Below are 19865 nucleotides of genomic sequence, written 5' to 3'. Positions count from 1 at the left end.
CGGTGGTGAACTGGAGGCGAGCTCGCGGCCGCAGACGATATGTACCTGGCGCGCCAACGTCCGAGGGCTTCTCCACGGTCATTTCCGGTGCGGTTCTTCTCTTGCTACCTGCGACGGTCGTTCGCTGCAGTACGGGAAGCCAGGATCCGTTTACCTTAAGGCTTTCCTCCTTCTTGTTTAAACTGTTCGCGTGTTTTTGGATTTCTACAGCTTCTCTGAACAAGCGCGTGTGATAGTGCTTCTCTACAGCCAGAACTTCCGTGTCGGCGAATTTTATTACGTGGTCGGTCTCATTCAGTGCGTGCTCTGCCATGGCAGATTTCTCCACCTGCCCCAATCTGCAATGTCGCTTATGCTCTTTGATCCTGGTGTTAATGGATCGTCCAGTCATTCCGACATAAACTTTTCCGCATGTGCAAGGTATACGGTATATTCCTGACATTGCAAGTGGGTCTCTTTTCTCCTTCGCCGATCTAAGACACTCTTTGATCTTCCTTGTCGATTTGAAAATGGTCTTTACGCCGTGTTTGCGCAATATACGGCCGATTCTGTCCGTCACTCTGGGAATGTATGGCAGAAAGGCCGTACCCGACATTTCTTTTTCTGGTTCCTTACTTCGCCGAGTGTTTGGCTCTGTTACACTTCTAATGTAATTTGTGGAGTACCCATTGCTCCTCAGAACAGTTTCCAGGTGTTGCGTTTCTCGTTTGAGGTGTTGAGGCTCACATATTCGTCCTGCTCTCTTTACGAGCGTACTAATCATGCCTCTTCTCTGGCTCGGGTGGTGGTTCGACAGTTTGTGCAGGTATCGGTCTGTGTGTGTCGGTTTTCGATACACGCTGTGTCCCAGGTTTTCGCCGTCCCTTGTGACCAGCACATCTAGAAATGGCAGTTTCTTGTCCTTTTCTACTTCCATGGTAAATGTTATGTTGGCATGGAGGCTGTTCAAGTGTCTCGGTGAATTCCTGAGAAATCTGCCATGGCAGAGCACGCACTGAATGAGACCGACCACGTAATAAAATTCGCCGACACGGAAGTTCTAGCTGTAGAGAAGCACTATCACACGCGCTTGTTCAGAGAAGCTGTAGAAATCCAAAAACACGCGAACAGTTTAAACAAGAAGGAGGAAAGCCTTAAGGTAAACGGATCCTGGCTTCCCGTACTGCAGCGAACGACCGTCGCAGGTAGCAAGAGAAGAACCGCACCGGAAATGACCGTGGAGAAGCCCTCGGACGTTGGCGCGCCAGGTACATATAGTCTGCGGCCGCAAGCTCGCCTCCAGTTCACCACCGGCAATGGAGGGTGAAGCTTTGATAATGCCAGCCACTCGTGCTGGCGAAACGTCAGAAAAATCATTAGATGAACGTCGGCCGAAGAACCCGAGACAGAAGCCAATAGGCAGTTTGTTAATGAGAAGTAGCAGAAAAAGAGAACAGCGAGAAACTTAACATCAGGATTGATGGTCATGAAGTAGGTAAAGTTAAGAACTTCTACTACCTAGGCAGCAAAATAACCAATGACAGACAGATCAAGGACAACATAAAAGCAGAGTAGCAGTGACAAAAAGGGGATTCCTGACCAACAGAAGTCTGCTATATTAAACACGGCTATAATTTGAGGAAGAAATCTCTGAGAATGTCTGTTTGGTGCACAACATTGTATGGTAGTGAAATATGGCCTGTGGGAAAACTGGAACAAGATAATTGAAGCATTTGAGATGTGGTGCGACGGGTGAATGTTGAAAATTAGGTGGACTGATAAGCTAAGGAATGAGGATGTTCTATGCAGAATCAGAGGAAAGAAATATGTGCGAAAACCCTGGCAAGAAGAAGAGACAGAATGATAGCAGATCTGTTAAGACATCAGGGAATAACTTCCTCAGCACTAGAGGTAGCTGTGCAGGGTAATAACTGCAGAGGAAGACAGATATTGGAATACAGCTTGCAAATAATTGAGAATGTAAATTGCAAGTACTGAGATGAAGAGGTTGGCTCAGGAGAGGAATTCGTGGCAGGCCGCATCGAACCAGTCGAAAGACAGATGACTCAAAAAATTTGTTGGGATATGAACTGTATCAGGGTGTATACAACCTGGGTCAACTGGGAGATCCGAGAAAAACCTGGGAATTTTTTCATCCAGGAGAAAAACGGGAAAAACACGGGAATTTTTTAGAATTCTGGGTATTTTTCATTGTTTTAGTTTTCAGTTAAATTTTTTAAATTTTGACTGGTGAGAAATGATACAAAAAAAAAAAAATACTTTAGCCCGCTACTCAATGAAACACAAACTAGTGAAAGAAAACCAAAATAAACTCAAGTTGCAAAGGAAATACACCATTTCCAACAACATAACACAATGCATACAAAAGTATCTCCCAACACCAAAATGTGTTAAAGGCTTTGGGATGAAGACTATGCAATACTTTGAAACAACAAACTGCTTCCGATGACCATGACGTCACAACGGTTTACATGATGTTGGTTTGAGCAGTTGCCAGTGGGCTTGTGCACATGCGCTGTAGAGTCACACATGAGCAGTACCTGCTCCCACATATGGCTGCTTGAAGTACGGCTGTTAGCTGTATCGGCAGTAACAACAAGCAGCCAGACACTAGCTGGAAAAAATGCTTTTGGCGAGCCCAAGTTGCCAGATTCGCACATGCGCAGAGCAGTCGTAAGTTGCAGTGGAGAGGGGAGTAGTCTCCATGTGACCCTTGTTTAGGTTTAGTGATTTCATTGTTTCTTCTTTGTTTACAACTCTCACGTCAGATGAAAACAAAATGGATTTCTGGGGCTGAGAGCTAGCACATGAATTAAGATACATTCACATATTTATGGAAGCTAAAATATGTATTTAGTCTTAGTTTCGTGGTTTTATTTTATTTTCAGGATTTTGCCAGTCAAGCATTAATTGCCTTGCAGAACACTGAACTTACTTTTGTTGATTTGCTACAGAAATTTGGTTTTTATTAATCTTTTCTGCAGAGGCAGTCAATTTATTTGAAATGAAGTCTTTCATTCCACAGTATTGGATTGTGTGAACTGTTTGCTGAATTACAAGTACCAGTTTTTACCTCCTGATACATATGGCATTCTGCCATAATAGCCAGACATGAGATAAAACAGTACTGGTACTGGCTGTGCGACCACAGTAACAGTGTTTTCTGGCGCTCGATGACAACTGCTGAAAGGAATTCTAACAGGTTGTGGGAAAGTATTGCAAATGGTTGTTGAAAAGCGTTACTTTCAAAGTAAATTTCATTTTATGCAAACGTGAATTATGTTACATGTGTAAATGTGCTTTGAATTTCTTAAATCACAGAACATTTGATTCTCGTTTAAAGCTTAAACACCCTGAGGGCCAACAACTCAAGAAGAATTTTGAGCCCAGATGTTAATGTATTATTTAAAATCTTACTGGCACATTTGTGTGGTGTATATTAAAGTTTTACACATGCAAAAAATACCAGTATTATGTGTGAAAGCTTAGCTTTTCGTGTAGATACACTATGTATATTAATTTAAACCATTAACATTTCCTATTTGTGTGTTCGTGCTACTGAAAAGCGATGTTGGTTGATACTGGCAGACTACATCACATGTTTCTGCTCTGAATATCTGCTGGCGAGATCATGTGTCATCAGCTATAACTGGCTTACTAAAGCGCATCGCAATCTCCATTTCAATGCTTCGAAAAGTAACATGCTTTGTTTGGTGGAATTCAAATATATACTTTCATAATACCAAAATATGCAGTGTACATGCTGCTGCACATCAAAGATCTTTCCAAACTGCATGTTCCTTTTTTTTATTGGGGGGGGGGAGGGTTGTTTTCAGAAGTGCTGGGAAGTTCTACGCTGGCATATAAAGCCTTTAACCGTTCAAACAGTTGATAAGTTTTATGGTTCCGAGAGAAAGTGTTCTGTCACTTAACATGAAAAAAGTGTATTTTCACCTGGGAAAGTATGTATTTTTAACTGGGACATCTGGGAAAAATCCGGAAATTTTTTTGTCCATGTCCACTTATACACCCTGTTTTACTTATTACATCTACCTGGCTACTTCGCAAATCACACTTAAGTGCCTGGCAGAGGATTCATGAAACAACCTTCACAATAATTCTGTTATTCCTCGGACAGCATGCCGAAAAATCGAACACCTATATCTTTCCAAGTGAGCTCTGATTTTGCTTATTTTCTTGTGGTGGTCATTTCTCCCTATGTAGATTGATGACAAAATATTTTCACGTTTGGAGGAGGAAGTCGGTGATTGAAATTTCATGAGAAGGTCCTGCCTCATCGAGAAACACTTTTGTTTTAATTATGTCCACCCTAAAGCTTGTATCATTTCCATGACAAACACCTATTAGAGCAGGTTATTCCATTGCAGCCCCATAGGGCACGGGTGCACCCTGTTGCATTTCAGCTCATCCTCAGGCAAACGTAGCCATATAGGCTGTCTGCCAGACAGCCCTGTTGCGCAGATTGTACCACTTGGCCACTGCTGCCTGCTTGTGCTTGGTTGGTGCAACATTCTCACATAAGCTGCCCATGCATCACCTTCTTGCCCACCCCTGCACTTTTTTCACGTGGGTACCTTACTACCTGCCAGTGAGCACACAGGATGGAACAGCTTGTATTAGAGGCTAGATTGCTGTAGCCAGTGTTATATTGACATTTGTATTGAATTTTGTACAAAAACACTGTGTAATTATGAAATTACTATGCAGTGCAGGTCTCAACCAGCCCCAGTAGTCATCAAACTGAGGAGCCAGGATCACCATCATCACTTCAGAATAAAAATCTGGAAGTGTGGCGCCGCCTTGGTGTTGATGTCAAAGTTCTTACCCAGTGGACTGCCAACCTTCGTATGGTAAACTACACAGAAAATATGTTCACTTAATTTATATTTTACTGCATTTGTTTCAACATTTATTTTTGTCACATTTATTTAAGGATGTCCATCAGTGTTGTATTCTTCTTATCTTGCAGTTCATTTCCTTTCTGTTCCAGAATATGCTTCATAAAATATTTGAAAATATTAGTGCTACATAAGAGTTAAAACTTGCTAGCTGTTAAATACAACTCTCACTTGACAGTAGGTAACTGATTTTCAACAGCTACCAGTTGTAATGACACTGGTGGTCCCATCCCTGAAACTGAAATATTGTGATTTTGTGCTGCATTTAAACTTGCCAAGCTGTGTTTGTGAAAATGTGATCAGTGGTGGTCTATTGCTATGGTGTATCAATTATAGTCCTTTGTAGCAGTATCTCTGGCCTACCACTGCCGCCGCCGCCACCACCACCACCACCACCACCACCACCACCACTTAAGTTGTGTTATTGACAAATGCTAAACCAAAGTGTAAACTTATTGATTATTATAATCTCCCCTCTCCCCTCCCTCCCCCTCTCCCCTCCCTCCCCCTCTCCCCTCCCTCCCCCTCCCCCCTCCCTCTCCCCTCCCTCCCCCTCTCCCCTCCCTCCCCCTCTCCCCTCCCTCCCCCTCTCCCCTCCCTCTCTCCCCTCCCTCCCCCTCTCCCCTCCCTCTCCCTCCCTGCCCCTCCCCCTCTCCCCCCACCTCTCCCCCACCTCTACCCCCCACCTCTACCCCCACCTCTCCCCCTCCCTCCCCCTCTCCCCCTCCCTCCTCCTCTCCACCTCCCTCCCCCTCCCTCCTCCTCTCCACCTCCCTCCCCCTCCCTCCTCCTCTCCACCTCCCTCCCCCTCCCTCCTCCTCTCCACCTCCCTCCCCCTCTCCCACTCTCCTCCCAATCTCCCCTCCCCCTCGCTCCCCCCTTCTCCCGCCATTCCACGTGAAATAGCTCGTGGTGAGACAGGCATGGAAGAGCTTTTTGATGTCTTGCGGGAAAATGGAACCGATGTGCTCCAGAGCGGCACTGAGTGGCATTTTCGTAAATAACGAAACAACATCAAAGCTGACCAGGATGTCGTTTGGTGCAAGTTTCAGTTTCTTCAGCTTCTCAATGAAATGTCCTGAGTCCGCACCGGAAATGACCACGGAGAAGCCCTCGGGCATTGGCGTGTCAGGTACATATAGTCTGCGGCCGCGAGCTCGGCTCCAGTTCACCACCGGCAATGGAGGGTGAAGCTTTGACAATGCCAGCCACTCGTGCTGGCGAAACGTCAGAAAAATCATTAGATAAACGTTGGCCGAAGAACCCGAGACAGAAGACAATAGGCAGTTTGTCAAAAAATAAATGTACAAACATGTGTATCCAATTTACAGAATACCACAGAAGATGCTTTGTAAATAAAAGCGAAACGCATCTGGTGTAATTATTTTTATTACATCTCAGTCAGATCAAGACAGATAATCTATTATAACAGATGTTAACAGCTGCACAGCCACACAAACAAATGTATTATTAGAACTAGAGTTCATTCGGTATGTGAAGATCACCGGCAGCTTAAAGCACTGTTGCCAGCTTTCAGCTGTGTAGTGCTAATGGCTGCAGGTGAAAACATTAGTTTTCTATATAGCTGCGACAGCACATAGGCAATGCCTTAGAGACGTTTACAAAATAGCTTTAAGAGAATGGTTGAGGTAGCCATGCAAAGTAGCATCGCCCAGCCCACTGCAGCTGTCAGGATCTTCTGAGACTGACTCGCCTATAGATGAATGTCAAGGGAATGGTGGAAGGAGAGCAGTGAGGTGAGATGGCAGCTGTCATTGTCAAAGAGCTAAAGAAGAAAACAGCATTCTGAACAACAACAACAACAACAACAACACGGACACACACCTGCAAACAATGGAATTCGGGCAGAACTACTAGAAAGAAGGAGAGACATGTTATACTGTGAGGTATTATGTAGCAGGTAGGACTTGAATTAGAGGTAATACCTGGAGAATAGATAGGTGGTCTGATATGCCCAGTCCACAAAAGGGACAAAAAATATTGCAGCAATTGCCTATACTTTGATCATAATTACATGATCATTTGTTTTTTCTTGTGGCACTACAGTATTGTCACATCAGCTGTCAACTATTGCAAGGCAATCCTTAATGCAAATGCAGGGTGTTATTTAAAAAACTACTGTTAATAATATGTTACATGAAGGATTGTTGGCAGCACCAGCTGTGCTGTGTGGTGGATACATAAGACTCTCGGCAGCTGTATGAGTAATCATCATTTGCATTCAGCTTGTTTGATAATACTTGATCAAGTTAACTATGGGTACCAAGAGACAACGGTCTCATTGTCATGTTACTGGTAGTCGGTTTGAGGCATGTGTTAAGTAAAAGAAGATAAAAATAAAATCGATAACTATAAATTCAGCAGTTCATTTTAAGTAAGTAATGGCAGAACAACAGGTAGATAGACACACTGTTAGGGTAGTAATTGAAGCCACACTCTTATCCTTGCCTAACCACAACTTTGTGATGTTACAGTATTCAAGGAAATATTAGCCAACGACATGTAGCAGCTACTGCAGAACTGTTAATCATGTTTGCATGTTGCTTCAATGAAACAAACAACTAGGATATAGGGGAGATAGATATGAAAAAGTTAAAAAAAGAATGGACAAGTATTCGAATCTTTGAAGTAAAAAATAAATTTTTAAAAATATTAATGAGATATTAGAGAGAATGGCCACACTTATAATTGCATTAAACACTCCCATGCTATTGGTGCTCATGCAAGATGAATCTATAAACACGATAAAATTTGACATTTTGTTAAAAAGTTTATCAGATGCTTCAAATGCTGTAAAAGCAAACCCACCTACAGTAGAGGGTTGCTGGATCATCAACCAGGGATGAGGAAGGGAGTGTACCATATACATAGAGGACAGGAGGATTAAAGACCTTAAGACAGGGCTTCATAGCAAATGTGCTCCACGAACAGACAGTGATCGTAGGCCTGTGAACAATGGGTACTGTGCCCTCTCCGTCATCACAGGGAATAGGGTTGGGAGCTGTGTGGAGACAAGTGTAAATGAGGAAATCAATCATAAGGGAAGTGCTTGGAGAAATTTAGACTGCTTTTATGCTTCCTGTTACACTGCAGTTACTTAGAGTTGCAGATCAGTGTGTGGTGGGTACTTTGGAGCATTTATATTTCCCTTTCAATTGCATTTTAGCTCCTGATTCATTTATGAAAATGTCTGGTACTCAGTCAGTAGACACACAGAATATAGAATTCCATGAGAAACCAACCTTTTCTATACTGGCTTCAACATTGCTAAGAATGTTGCATCCCACTGTGTACCTGTGATATGTTCACTTTCAAAGAGCAGTAAAGAAAATGCAAAAAAACTCTTCCGAAATGTTCTGCAAGTTGGCTGTGAACATTATCTGAGGTAACTTGTGATGGATACATGAGTTTCACATTTAATACTGCCAGCACTCGAAACTGTTCTACCAGTACTGGACATAAATGTTCAACTGCATGTACAAAGTATTATTTTATGAATTTACCATCCGTTAATGGCTACAAGGAATTTGCTAAAAGTGATGCAGTTTTGTGGCTTGTTGGAATGGCATGTTCACTTGATTTTTCTTCCAACTCATCAGAGATGTTCCTTTCAAGTTCTAAAACCTCTTGTATACAGTCAGGCCCTTCAAATTTATTTGATGTGCTAAGACATATAGTGCATTTGTTAATTGAACTTCCTGAAAGTATTCAGTGTGATGATACAGTAAACATTTTGTGAACTTGTGCTTTTGTGTAAAAGCATAAGTTTTCTCACACTGCAGATTGAAATTCGAAAAAAAATTAGTGATCTTGCACAATGTGGCCTGGCCATTGCTGCTATTAGAAGGTACCACCATCATCGTTGACCCTCCCCTATCACACAGTTGGTGCTTTTTCTGTGTTATTGGAACTACATGGAGTGCGCACATTTCAACCGCTCTCCAGATGACAGCAATTCTTCTCATGAGCAAGTTAGTGTGCAAGGGAAAGTGTTCACACTTTAAACAAGTGAGCTGTTGAGCCCTACCTTAAGATTACTATAATATACATTATGATGACTACTTCTAACTCTCCACCCCTCCTGCCAACCCCCCCCCCCCCCCCCCACCCCAACCCCACACACAGCTAACTTTAAAGGCAATTGCAGCACTTGACTACCACTGCTTCTTTTGATGTGGCTGTGAGAAAACTAATATCAGAAGCTAATACTGTAACACAAATACAGGACACCAAGATCAAACTAACATTATGGAAGTATAACACAGAAAGTATAAAGCAGAAAATCACAAGATCATACAGTCGCAAAACTGTCAGTGTTCTCACAGAGAGAGGAGGTTAATACAAACCAATATATGGAGTAAATGGGAACAAAACCGTGACCATATTACACTACTTTTGTTTGATTTCGTAGACCAAAATATATTTCTAGAATGACTGGTATTCAAAGCCATGTAGAGACCAATTCGAGCCTTCTGTACTGCTCTCCTATGGTTGTAGGCTCACCATATCGAAGGCAAGAATAGGATAATGAGAGAAAAAATTACTGATAAATAATTACAATACTCCAGTGAATGAAAAATGGTTCAGGAGTCCGGTTCGTCTGTGGGAAACGTATTATGAAAACATCATTGCCTCTGTGATAAGAGTATGTAGCTTCCACAAAAATAAGTCTAATTAGGAAGATATCTACAGATGGAATGGTCATATTTATCAATAAAGGGAGCCACTCTTCATCACTACTTTGCAAGTAATTGTAGCAGTTCCTACCCATCCCTAACTAAGCAATTAATTAATTAATTGGGATGAGACATGTAATGTTGCTGCTGTTTTGGGTGTGCTGACAGCACAAGTTGTTCTTTGTGAATTGTTGCATGTGGAGAGCTGCATTGATCAATTGTTAATGAAGATGTCTTGCAATTTTCCCTAGCTCAACAGAGTGAGGTTTGCTTACCACCTATCTTCTAAAGTTGTCTCTTTGTCCCAGTTGGCTTTCTTCTCCACCAGCTGCAGATTCTAACATGCATGCAATGAATGGTAAATAATGGAATGACAAGTGGCAAAAATCTTAATGGCACTAAAATGGAAGTCTCGAAATAGAGATGCCACCCAATTTTCTTTGCTCTCAATCTCTAAATCAGGAAAATGAATATTTATAGTAAACTATTTAAGAATCAGTCTAACACCATTATTTGCATGGAAGAGTATGGATTCTAATTATCACTATTGAGAACCATGAAATTTCTCAAAGATCTTGATTTTGACAACAGTACGAGATCGTACATAAACATTTCTCAACGCTGCATGCTTAGGGTGTGCTGTGATTGTTGGTTCAGTCTGCCAGTTATTTATAACGTTAACTGAAATCTTTAATTAAGATTTGAACATCAATTTATATTGATTGAAATTATAGTTAGAAAGCCGCCAGTGTGGATAAGGTCTTCATTCAAACAGTAAATACAGATAGTCAAAGATATGCTCTTGGTGCCAAGACTAGCAGGTGAATGAGATGCTCAGCATGACAAAGCATATACTCACACCGCCATTCCCACAATTCATGACCATCTTGTCTGTTTGTGGGATTGGTAGGTCTACCAATATCAGCTGCTTACTAACTTATAGCAGGGTAAGCTTTCATATTGTACGTTAAATTGTGACCTTGAATGTGGCATAAATGCCATGTAGTCACTGTGGTCACCAGTGTCATACAGGGTATCTGTATGTCCTCTGCACCTGTACCTAATGAGGGTTTACATTGAGGGACTGTGGTATGACAGCCAGAGGTGACCAGTGAAGTAGCTGTCAAACTTGGCTCTCATCAGCAAGTTGTGCTGCAAGGTGATACTGCGCAACAGAGCTAAAGACGGGGCTTAGCTCTTCTGAGGCTGTTAACGTCAGAGTTTTGACAATTGTGTGTCAAGGTAGACAGAGGCAGAGTTCTGTATGCAACATAAGTGGAAAAACCCTCAGCTAATTTTGACCATTGGTGGCAGCATTGTTTCCTGAAGGGATGATTTGGACTTAGTCATATTAACAGCTGAGTCACATTCATAGTCGGGGAACAGAAACTGAACTTTCTAACAATACTGTACTTTAATCTATGGTCTGTGACTTCATCAGAATTTAATAAAAAGCTGCTCCAGTTGCCTTTTTTTAGAACATTATTCAGTTCACATGACCGGTTTCGGCCTTTATATTAGGCCATTATAAGTGCATCTGAAAGTTATACTGTAGAGGAGCGACATAAAACTTACATTTGACGTTGCTTCTCTACAGCATAACTTTCAGCTGCCATTGATAATGGCCCAATATAAAGGCTGAAACTGGTCATGACGAACGTAATAAAGTTCATCATCCAGACATGGTGAAACTAATACATGAGCACTGGTACACAGTGTTATGAAACCTGTGCTCACTAGGTAGAATCTGTTTGTGTGATCATAGCTTGACATAATCTGATCAAGCTACTATTTGAGGACTCACAACTCAGTGTAATTAGTAACATTTACTTGGCCTAGCTGCATGTGGAAACTTTCAAGGTTCTCAGTGATTTTGTTATACAGTTCTTTAATCGATCCCTCCTTTTTAGGGACTTCGCTGCACATGATCTGATATGGGGTGCAAACACTGCCTAACTTTTGGTGTTTAGCTGTTCGGAATATCATGTCATTGTCTTCCAAACACAGCTCAGAGCACCTCTTTCACGTAGTAGATGATTGCTCATTCTTAAGGATTAATGTCACTTAGAGGCCTGGTATTGGCTGAGAGCTTTGCCCCTCACTCTGCCAGTGGAGCTGCTGAGGGTCTCTCGCCATGTAGTGCTTTCTGTTTTGTCACTGCTTCACATACCAAGTTGAAGAAGAGCTGTTGAGGGCCATCAGGTGTGAGAACAGTATTTCTCAGGTAAACACTGTGTTCCCACTTACGTTAGTACCAACTATTCTACAGTTAGGCCAGTACAGGACTCAATATTCACATACTTATGAGATGATGTATTCCTTCCTCAGCCTTTTGGCAGTAACAGATCAGCTGAAATTCACCATTAAGAGGTTGGAAAAGTTGAAGGTATGTACTGGTCTCAGATTTTCTCTGACGAAAATTGTACATAGTAATACCCGTTCTTGAAAGAAAATTTATAATCCATTAATCCCGCTTGTGACGTACGCCATGCCATAGGAGAAATGAGTGTGTGAGGTTGCAGTTGTATGTGGCAGAAAAGTGTCATAGCTACAATTTATGACCTTTGAAGGTTCTTGATATTGTAAACTGTTTGTCAGAGTCTTGGGGAATAGACGCAGGGAATTTGCTCGAATTTCATAAAGCATTCATTTGAAGGTGACTGAATTTGGAATCTGGGTACATATATGGATCAACACTGCACATTGATTAGGGATGGAATCTGATGTCACTGCAGATATTAAAGGATTTCAGAATAATTATAGAATCATACATTTTAATAATGGAATAATTCTGAATTATATTTTGAAATTAAAATTTTTTATTTGCTTATGCCCATTCACTCAGACGTTTGTAAGCAAGGTGTTACATTGTTATATAAACTATACATACGTTCCAAAAACCACATCTGTGAGCACTAATTTACAACTAAATAATGTAACAATATGTTAACCTTAATTCTGAATGCCAACTGCCCACTAACAATAGTATTAGCCAGAACCTTCAGTCCATGTCCAAAATTGGTTGAAAATAATTACTACAAAATCTATTTAAGCAGTGCTATTTTAATATTAATTTGTTATGACTCCTGAGGCAATGTTATGCAATATATCATTGTAGGGGTACAAACAATGGTGATATTACAATCATATCAATGCCAAAGACTCCCACTCTCCGAGATATTTCATTATCTACACGTATGTGACAGTAGAAATTTACACATTGCTAATGTTATGTTACTCACTATTTACATTGAAAGAGAACTGATTAAAATTAAGATAAATAAATCAATCAGTTATAAAGTATTGCTGCAGTGATGTTACATAAATATTATGGTATACATTGGAACAAAAGAAAATGATAAAGGCCAGAGGTACATAAATAAATGTTACAACTATGGACATATTATGGCACAAATTGAAAGCACAGTAAATGGGTTGGGTTGGATGTAAATAAATATTAAAAATATAATAAATATTACAAATATAATAGAAGTGGACTTTTTTAATTTTTTATTTTTTTACTTTAAATTGGAAAGCAGGTGAATGAAATTTTGGGGAGCATTGGCTAAATCGGTTTGGTCATTGAGGAGATTTTGTGGTGATTTGCTTTTATGTAGACATATTTCAATCTCCTCAAGCTTATTCATAAGACTACCTTTATCAGCATGATGCAGTACTTGTACATGGTCTTCAATGTTCTTTATTCCATGACTGTTGGTAGTTGTGAGCATGGCAGATGTGGATTTTGAAATGTTGTTCAAATGTATGTCATCTGTATGTTCTTTGAACCATGTCTCAATGCTTCTTCCAGTTTGTCCTACATAGTAAGAGGGGCAATTTTGGCAGCTGAGTTTGTATATGCCAGATTTTTTTGTATGAAGGGTTGTTATTTTTTAAGTTGTGAACTGTTAACTGTTGGAGTTTGTTGTTGGCACGGATTCTTCATTTAATAATAATAAATTGTTGACATCACTTAAAATCATCCTGAAGCACAATTACAATTAAAAAGATGTTGTCTCACATCTTGTTTTGGTTGTAGGGCATCACTACCCCAAGGAAGTTACGCCAGGTAGGGAAACAAAACACGAAATGTAATGTGAAACGTGAACTAGTTGTCTGAAGATGAACCTATTGGTTCAAAACCGGTAACAGCGCTGCTTAATAGTAATAAATAGCATTGTAAAAAGTGGCTGGTTACTGTAATCTTCTGTGTAAGAATCAACCTATTTTTTGTACACAGCCACGGACTCAATATGTCAGTTTTTGACAAAATAGCATTAGAGTGTAGTTATTTAGACAGACATCAAATATTCCAGAATGCTAGTGCATGTGCAACCGTCGAATATTCCGGATATACAAACGTAAGGTATTTCAAGAAGCTTCCAGAAATGATAAATAACTAATAATTGCTGGTAGTTGTGTTTGACCCGGTGACCCACAGCATGCCAGCCAGTGACGCAAACCCTTACACCACACTGTGTGCAACAGAGCTCGCGGCAATATGAGGTCTCGCAAATTGCAGTGGCTACAAGAATTATTCCCTAGATGCATCTCCAAATGGTGTAAGCTAAGTGCAGCAGTTCTGTTATACATGGCAAATTTAAGTATTTGAGTCAGGTTGTTGTTGTTGTTGTTGTTTTTTCCTCCCAGATAAATCAGCTTTTGACAATCAGGTAAGTAAATATTTAAGAGATTTCATAATTATTGAACATTAGGGATACCTGCCAAAAGTGCCACTGGCATTAGCAAAGTTCATGCTCCTTCCTTCTTGGTTCAAGCACAATGTTATTTGCTCCTGTCATGTTAAAACTATCTTCAGCTGGGATGTGAACCTAGATCCCTGCCTTTCATGGCAAGCACATTTATGTCATGACAGCACACCTTACAGATTGACTCAAAGCCTCAACATGTCACAGACCATCGTGTCTTTGCACACCTTGAGGCATCTGAGCTCATATATCACAACTCAATAATAGCTTGCTGCTGTGCTTTAAATGAAATGTAAAGATGCACATTAATGTACTATCTACTTTTCAGCTGCCTCAGTTGGTCTAGTCCAGTCTTTCAAGAGTAGTTTTCCTTAAGTTATTTGTGCAGTATCTTTTATTACGTATAATTACTGTTCCAGAAGCTGCCATGTCACAGCTCCAAGTCATCCCTCAGCCATTCTTTGCCTCCCTTGCATCATATGTTGTGTAAGAGTGCCACAGAGTCACGAAAAATTAATAAATTTAATTAGGATGGCAGTTTGTAAATGGATTTTGCGATAATTATTTTCAGGCCGTTTTGAACATGGATGGAAGTCGTGGCCAGTAATACTGTTAGAAGGCAGTTTGCATTTATAACACAGGCCAACGATGGAAAAACTTTTTTGCTGAAAATACCTTATTCTTATGTTTTTTATGGTGGGAAATCCAAATATTATGCTTAAAAAACTGTATCACCCACCATTTCTTCACATTTTTCAGTTAAATTTATTAAATTAAACCATTTTTAAAGAATTTAACAGCTTTTATATAGTTAAAATAATTTAAAAAGGAAGTGTAATGAATGTAGATGACATTGGTAACACTACTGAAAAACATTTGCTGGAAAAAAAGATCGATTCTATTTTTGTGTTAACAGATGGTGTACAGACTTTGTGAAAAAGGTTTATCTACCATTCTTTGGATCTAAACTTGGTGATCAAGATAAATCTTGGGTGCCGCATAAGGTATGCTGTGTGTGTGTGTGTGTGTGTGTGTGTGTGTGTGTTGAAGATCTGAGAAAATGGTCCATAAAGGAGAAAAAAAGCCATTAGATTTGCTGTTCCTGTGATATGTGGAGAGTCAAGAAATCATTCCGATGATTGCTACTTTTGCGGTGTTGTTATTACTGATAATAATTCGAAAAACAAGAAGGTAATAAGCTTCCCTAACCTTCCGTCCGCCATCCAACCAGTAGGGCATGGTGTAGATTTGCCGGTTCCTGAACTGCCAGATGGTTTAAATTCTATTCCAACAGAAGTATTTTCTGATGTACAGTGTGATTTAGATGAACCAGATGATGATGAATTCCATTGTAATACAGAAAGTCTAGAGCCAAAATTGTTTACTCGGACCAAGCTTAATAATTTGGTTAGGGATCTGGGCTTAATGAAAGAAAAAGCTGAATTGCTTGGCTGTAGATTTAAAGAAAAGAACTTATTAGCAGTTGGAACCAGCATATACATGTATAGAAAGAGAAAGCAGAGTTTTTTCAACAAGGAGGTCATTTAGTGTACTGCTCAGACATTCCCGGTCTGATGAATGAGTTTGGTATTGAATACAAAAAGGAAGCCTGGAGGCTTTTTATTGATTCATCCAGAACTAGTTTAAAGGCTGTTTTATTACACAGTGGTAACATGTATGCATCTATACCTGTTGGGGATTCTGTACACATGAAAGAAAGCTATGAAAACCTAGAAGTAGTTCTAAATAAATAGGCTATTGTGCTAATGATTGGATGATATGTGGTGATCTAAAAGTAACATGCATGATGCATTTGGTCAGCAAGGTGGCTTCACCAAATTTCCATGTTTCTTGTTGAATGGGACAGTAGGGCTAGGGATCAACAGTGGTGCAGAAAAACTGTCCTGTGAGGGAGTCTTTAAAACCGGGTGAGAAGAACATTCTACGCAAAACGTTGTAGATCCAAAAAAAGTACTCCTACCACCTCTACATATAAAGTTAGGCCTAATTAAACAGTTTGCATAAGATGGACCATGTTTTAAGTATCTCTGCCAAAAGTTCCCACACCTTTCAGAAGCTAAACTAAAAGAAGGCGTTTTTGTTTTACCTGACATTAGAAAATTGATGTTTGATGTTAACTTTGAATCCACAATGACTATAAATGAGAAAGAAGTATGGGTATCATTCAAGCAAGTCATTACAAATTCTTAGGACATGAAAAAGACCCAGAATATGTTTCTATTAAAGCTACAATGTTAAAGAAGTTTGAAATTAGGATGTTTAATGAGCCTGAAAGATCACTTTTTGAATAGTCACCTTGATGACTTCCTGGACAATATGGGAGATGTTAATGAGGAGCATGGAGAGCGTTTTCACCAGGACATTAAATTGATGGAAAAACACTACCAAGGCCACTGGAACACCAACATGATGGGGGACTACTGTTGGTCATTTCACCGAGAAGTTCAGCAAACGACTCATCATAGAAAAAGCTGCACAAGACACTTCAAAGAAAAAAGGGAAAGAATATACAAACCAATTCCAGCTGACAAGTGAAACCTCTATTGACATTTATCATTGTTTTAAGTAGCTTACTGTAAATACAAACCAAACTTATGTTGTAACAAAGCATTTGATCAATTTACCCATTTACCGTATAGCATAGGATTTTCATACCCTATAATAAAAAGCTTATTGCTCTAAAACTATGGGTGATAAAAAAACCTAAGGCTACATTTGGATTCAGCTTATGAAAATCTATAAAGATCAGCTATCAAAGTAAAAAAAAGCTTTTTTAAAAAAAATTTCTGTTGCCTGTGTAATTATTTAGTTGTAAATTAGTGCTCTCAGAGATGTGGTTTTTGTAATGTGTGTATTGTTTACAAGTCTGAGAAGTTTTCTGTATTCCTTTTAGGCAGAACAGGAAGTAGGAAGATGAGGAGGATGATGGTTATGTAATGGTCTCTTTGATGAAATGTTCCACCATAGTCTCAGTTATCTCTCTGTGCCTGATTTAGAGACTTCCACACAATATTGATGTTAAAAAATAGTTAATTGATCTTTCAACATCCAGTTCATCTACCACTAATGACTGAACAAAATCACAAGAGATTTCTTATCCATGGCTCCACATTGCTGACACCCCGGACAACTTGATAGTAGTAAAGTATTTCTCAAGTGTGGACATGCCTATGTGTAGCTGGCAAATTAAAAATAGACTGCGTTTTAAACATTAGACAGCCACTTTGAGTTCAAAGTTATGCTGTTTGGACTATGTAATACTCCGCCAAACCTGAACGTATAATAGGCAACCTGATTTGACACTTTAAATGGTTGCTGTATCTTTGCTACATTGCTGATATTCTTTTTAAAATGATTTGAAGGACATCTTAAGTCACCTAGTTATTGTGTTGAAGTGTGTTCAGACTGAAAATCTCCACCTGAATCTGAGAAAGTGCCTCTCCATCAGTCAAAAATAGAAATCTTGGCTCACGAAGTGTATGGTGATGGAGTCCATCCCGAAGCAGAGAAGGTATGAGCAGTCGCAGATTTCCTGACTCCTCAGCACAGTCGTGATTTGAGAAATTTTCTCAGAATGTGCTTGTTCTACAGGCCATTCATAAAGAACTTACGTACCAAGGCATGTCCCTTGCAAGAACTATTGCAGGAGACACTATAACACTATATTTCTCTGGAATGAGGTCCAAGACAGGTATTTTGTTGTCCTTAAGGAGACACTAATGTGATCTCCAGTTTAGCATAATATGACAAGAATGCCGAGACAGAACATCACACTGACATTCCTGTGTTTTGCATAGTTCTAGTACAAATTAAGGAAATTGCTGAAAAGGAGATAGCTGTAGAGTGCCTTGTAGTTGTTTGGGCCATCAACAATTTCCACTCGTATATTTGGCAATACATTTAATGTTGTGACAACTCACTATTTTCTCTGCTGGTTGATTAGCATGAAGAATTCATAGAACTACTGGCAAGGTGGCTCTGAATCTTCAGGAATATGACATCACAGTGGTATACAAAAAGCAGTCCCAAACGCAAGGGCGCTGACTGCCTTTCAGGGTCTCTTCCGGCAGAATACAACAGTGTGGACAAAATATTGGGCAATCCTGCATTAAATGACATTGTTGCTCCTCTGAATAGTGGGGTTAATCCAGCATAGAAGCTTTGAAAAATGAGGAACAGACCAAAGAAGTATTCCAGTTAATATACGGAACATAGTGAAAGAGGAACTATGATATGATGAGTTGGAAACAGTTGATCGTCATCCCAGCTCATCTGCGACCAGCGATTGTGAAGTATTTCCACAATGCTCCAATATCTGGCCACCTGAGATCTGTGAAAACTAGAATGAATTAAATGCAGGTATCACTGGATATGTCTTTATCACTCCTGTAAACACTATGTGAGACACTGTTAGCAATGTCAATGATAGAAGCATGTGCCAGAGTTAACACTGGTGCATCTGGTACCAATCCTGTGTGTAGAAGTGCCATTTCACCAAATTGGAACCTACCTCTTTGGGAGGTTCCCAAACTTGACAAACGGAATCGATAGATAATAGTTAGCACTCATTGCTCCATCTGCAATGCTGTCGCCACAGCTGTGCCAACTGCAGAAGCTCCAGAAATATGCAGTACTTCATAACAACAAACTGCTTTCGATGCGTCTTTCTTGTGGGGCTCGTTTCGACAAGTGTGATGTTACAACTATTTACATTTCTAATAGGCCAAAGGAATGAAAAGCGTCACTTTCAAAGTAAATTTACTGTTGTGCAATATGAATTATGTTACTTGTGACAATGTGTGATGAATTTCTTAACTCATGCAATGTTAGACTTTCATTCAAAATTTAACACTGAGGACCAGTCAATTAGAAAAATTTTGGGCCCAGAAAACAAGCCATTTATGCCATTATGTAAAAATTTACTGGCACATTTGTGTTTGATATATCTTGGAAAGGCAACACATGCTAAAAAAAGACTAAGTTTTGAGGTTATGTAGCTGTATTACGAAAAGGAAAATTGCCACCCACCATATAGCAGAGACACTGAGTCGCAGATATGCACAACAAAAAGACTGTCACAGATATAGCTTTCGGCAAGTAAGGCCTTCCTCAGAATTAGCCACACACACACACACACACACACACACACACGACTGCAGTTTCTGGCAACTGATGCCACACTGCCCAGTGTGGCATCAGTTGCCTGAGACTGCAGTCGTGTGTGTGTGTGTGTGTGTGTGTGTGTGTGTGTGTGTGTGTGTGAGAGAGAGAGAGAGAGAGAGAGAGAGAGAGAGAGAGAGAGAGAGAGAGATACCTATTTTTGATGAAGGCCTTGCCCGCTGAAAGCTTTGTGACAGTTTTTTTGTTGTGCCTATCTAGCATCACCACTATATGGTGAGTGGCAACTTTCCTCTTCATAAAATTGTTACAGTCCATCCAGGATTTTCATTGTTTAAGTTTAGAGGTTAGTTTTTATACTTATTTTGGTTCTTTCATAGATTGTATATTATGTAATAATG

The 19865-nt window shown here is 40.0% G+C and overlaps 1 protein-coding gene across 1 annotated transcript in view; it reads left to right on the top strand.

Moving 5' to 3' along the window:
* LOC126191252 (transmembrane protein 209) overlaps nt 1-19865 on the top strand; it is a 133810-nt gene that overhangs the window by 72042 nt on the left and 41903 nt on the right. Inside the window, exon 7 of the mRNA XM_049932061.1 lies at nt 4729-4871. Within this exon, the coding sequence (XP_049788018.1) occupies nt 4729-4871 (143 nt within the window). The remainder of the gene's footprint in view (nt 1-4728; nt 4872-19865) is intronic.

Source organism: Schistocerca cancellata, chromosome 6 (assembly GCF_023864275.1).
Source record: "Schistocerca cancellata isolate TAMUIC-IGC-003103 chromosome 6, iqSchCanc2.1, whole genome shotgun sequence".
Taxonomy (NCBI): domain Eukaryota; kingdom Metazoa; phylum Arthropoda; class Insecta; order Orthoptera; family Acrididae; genus Schistocerca; species Schistocerca cancellata.
Note: the sequence above shows the minus strand (reverse complement) of the source record. Positions and strands in the feature narration are given on the sequence as shown.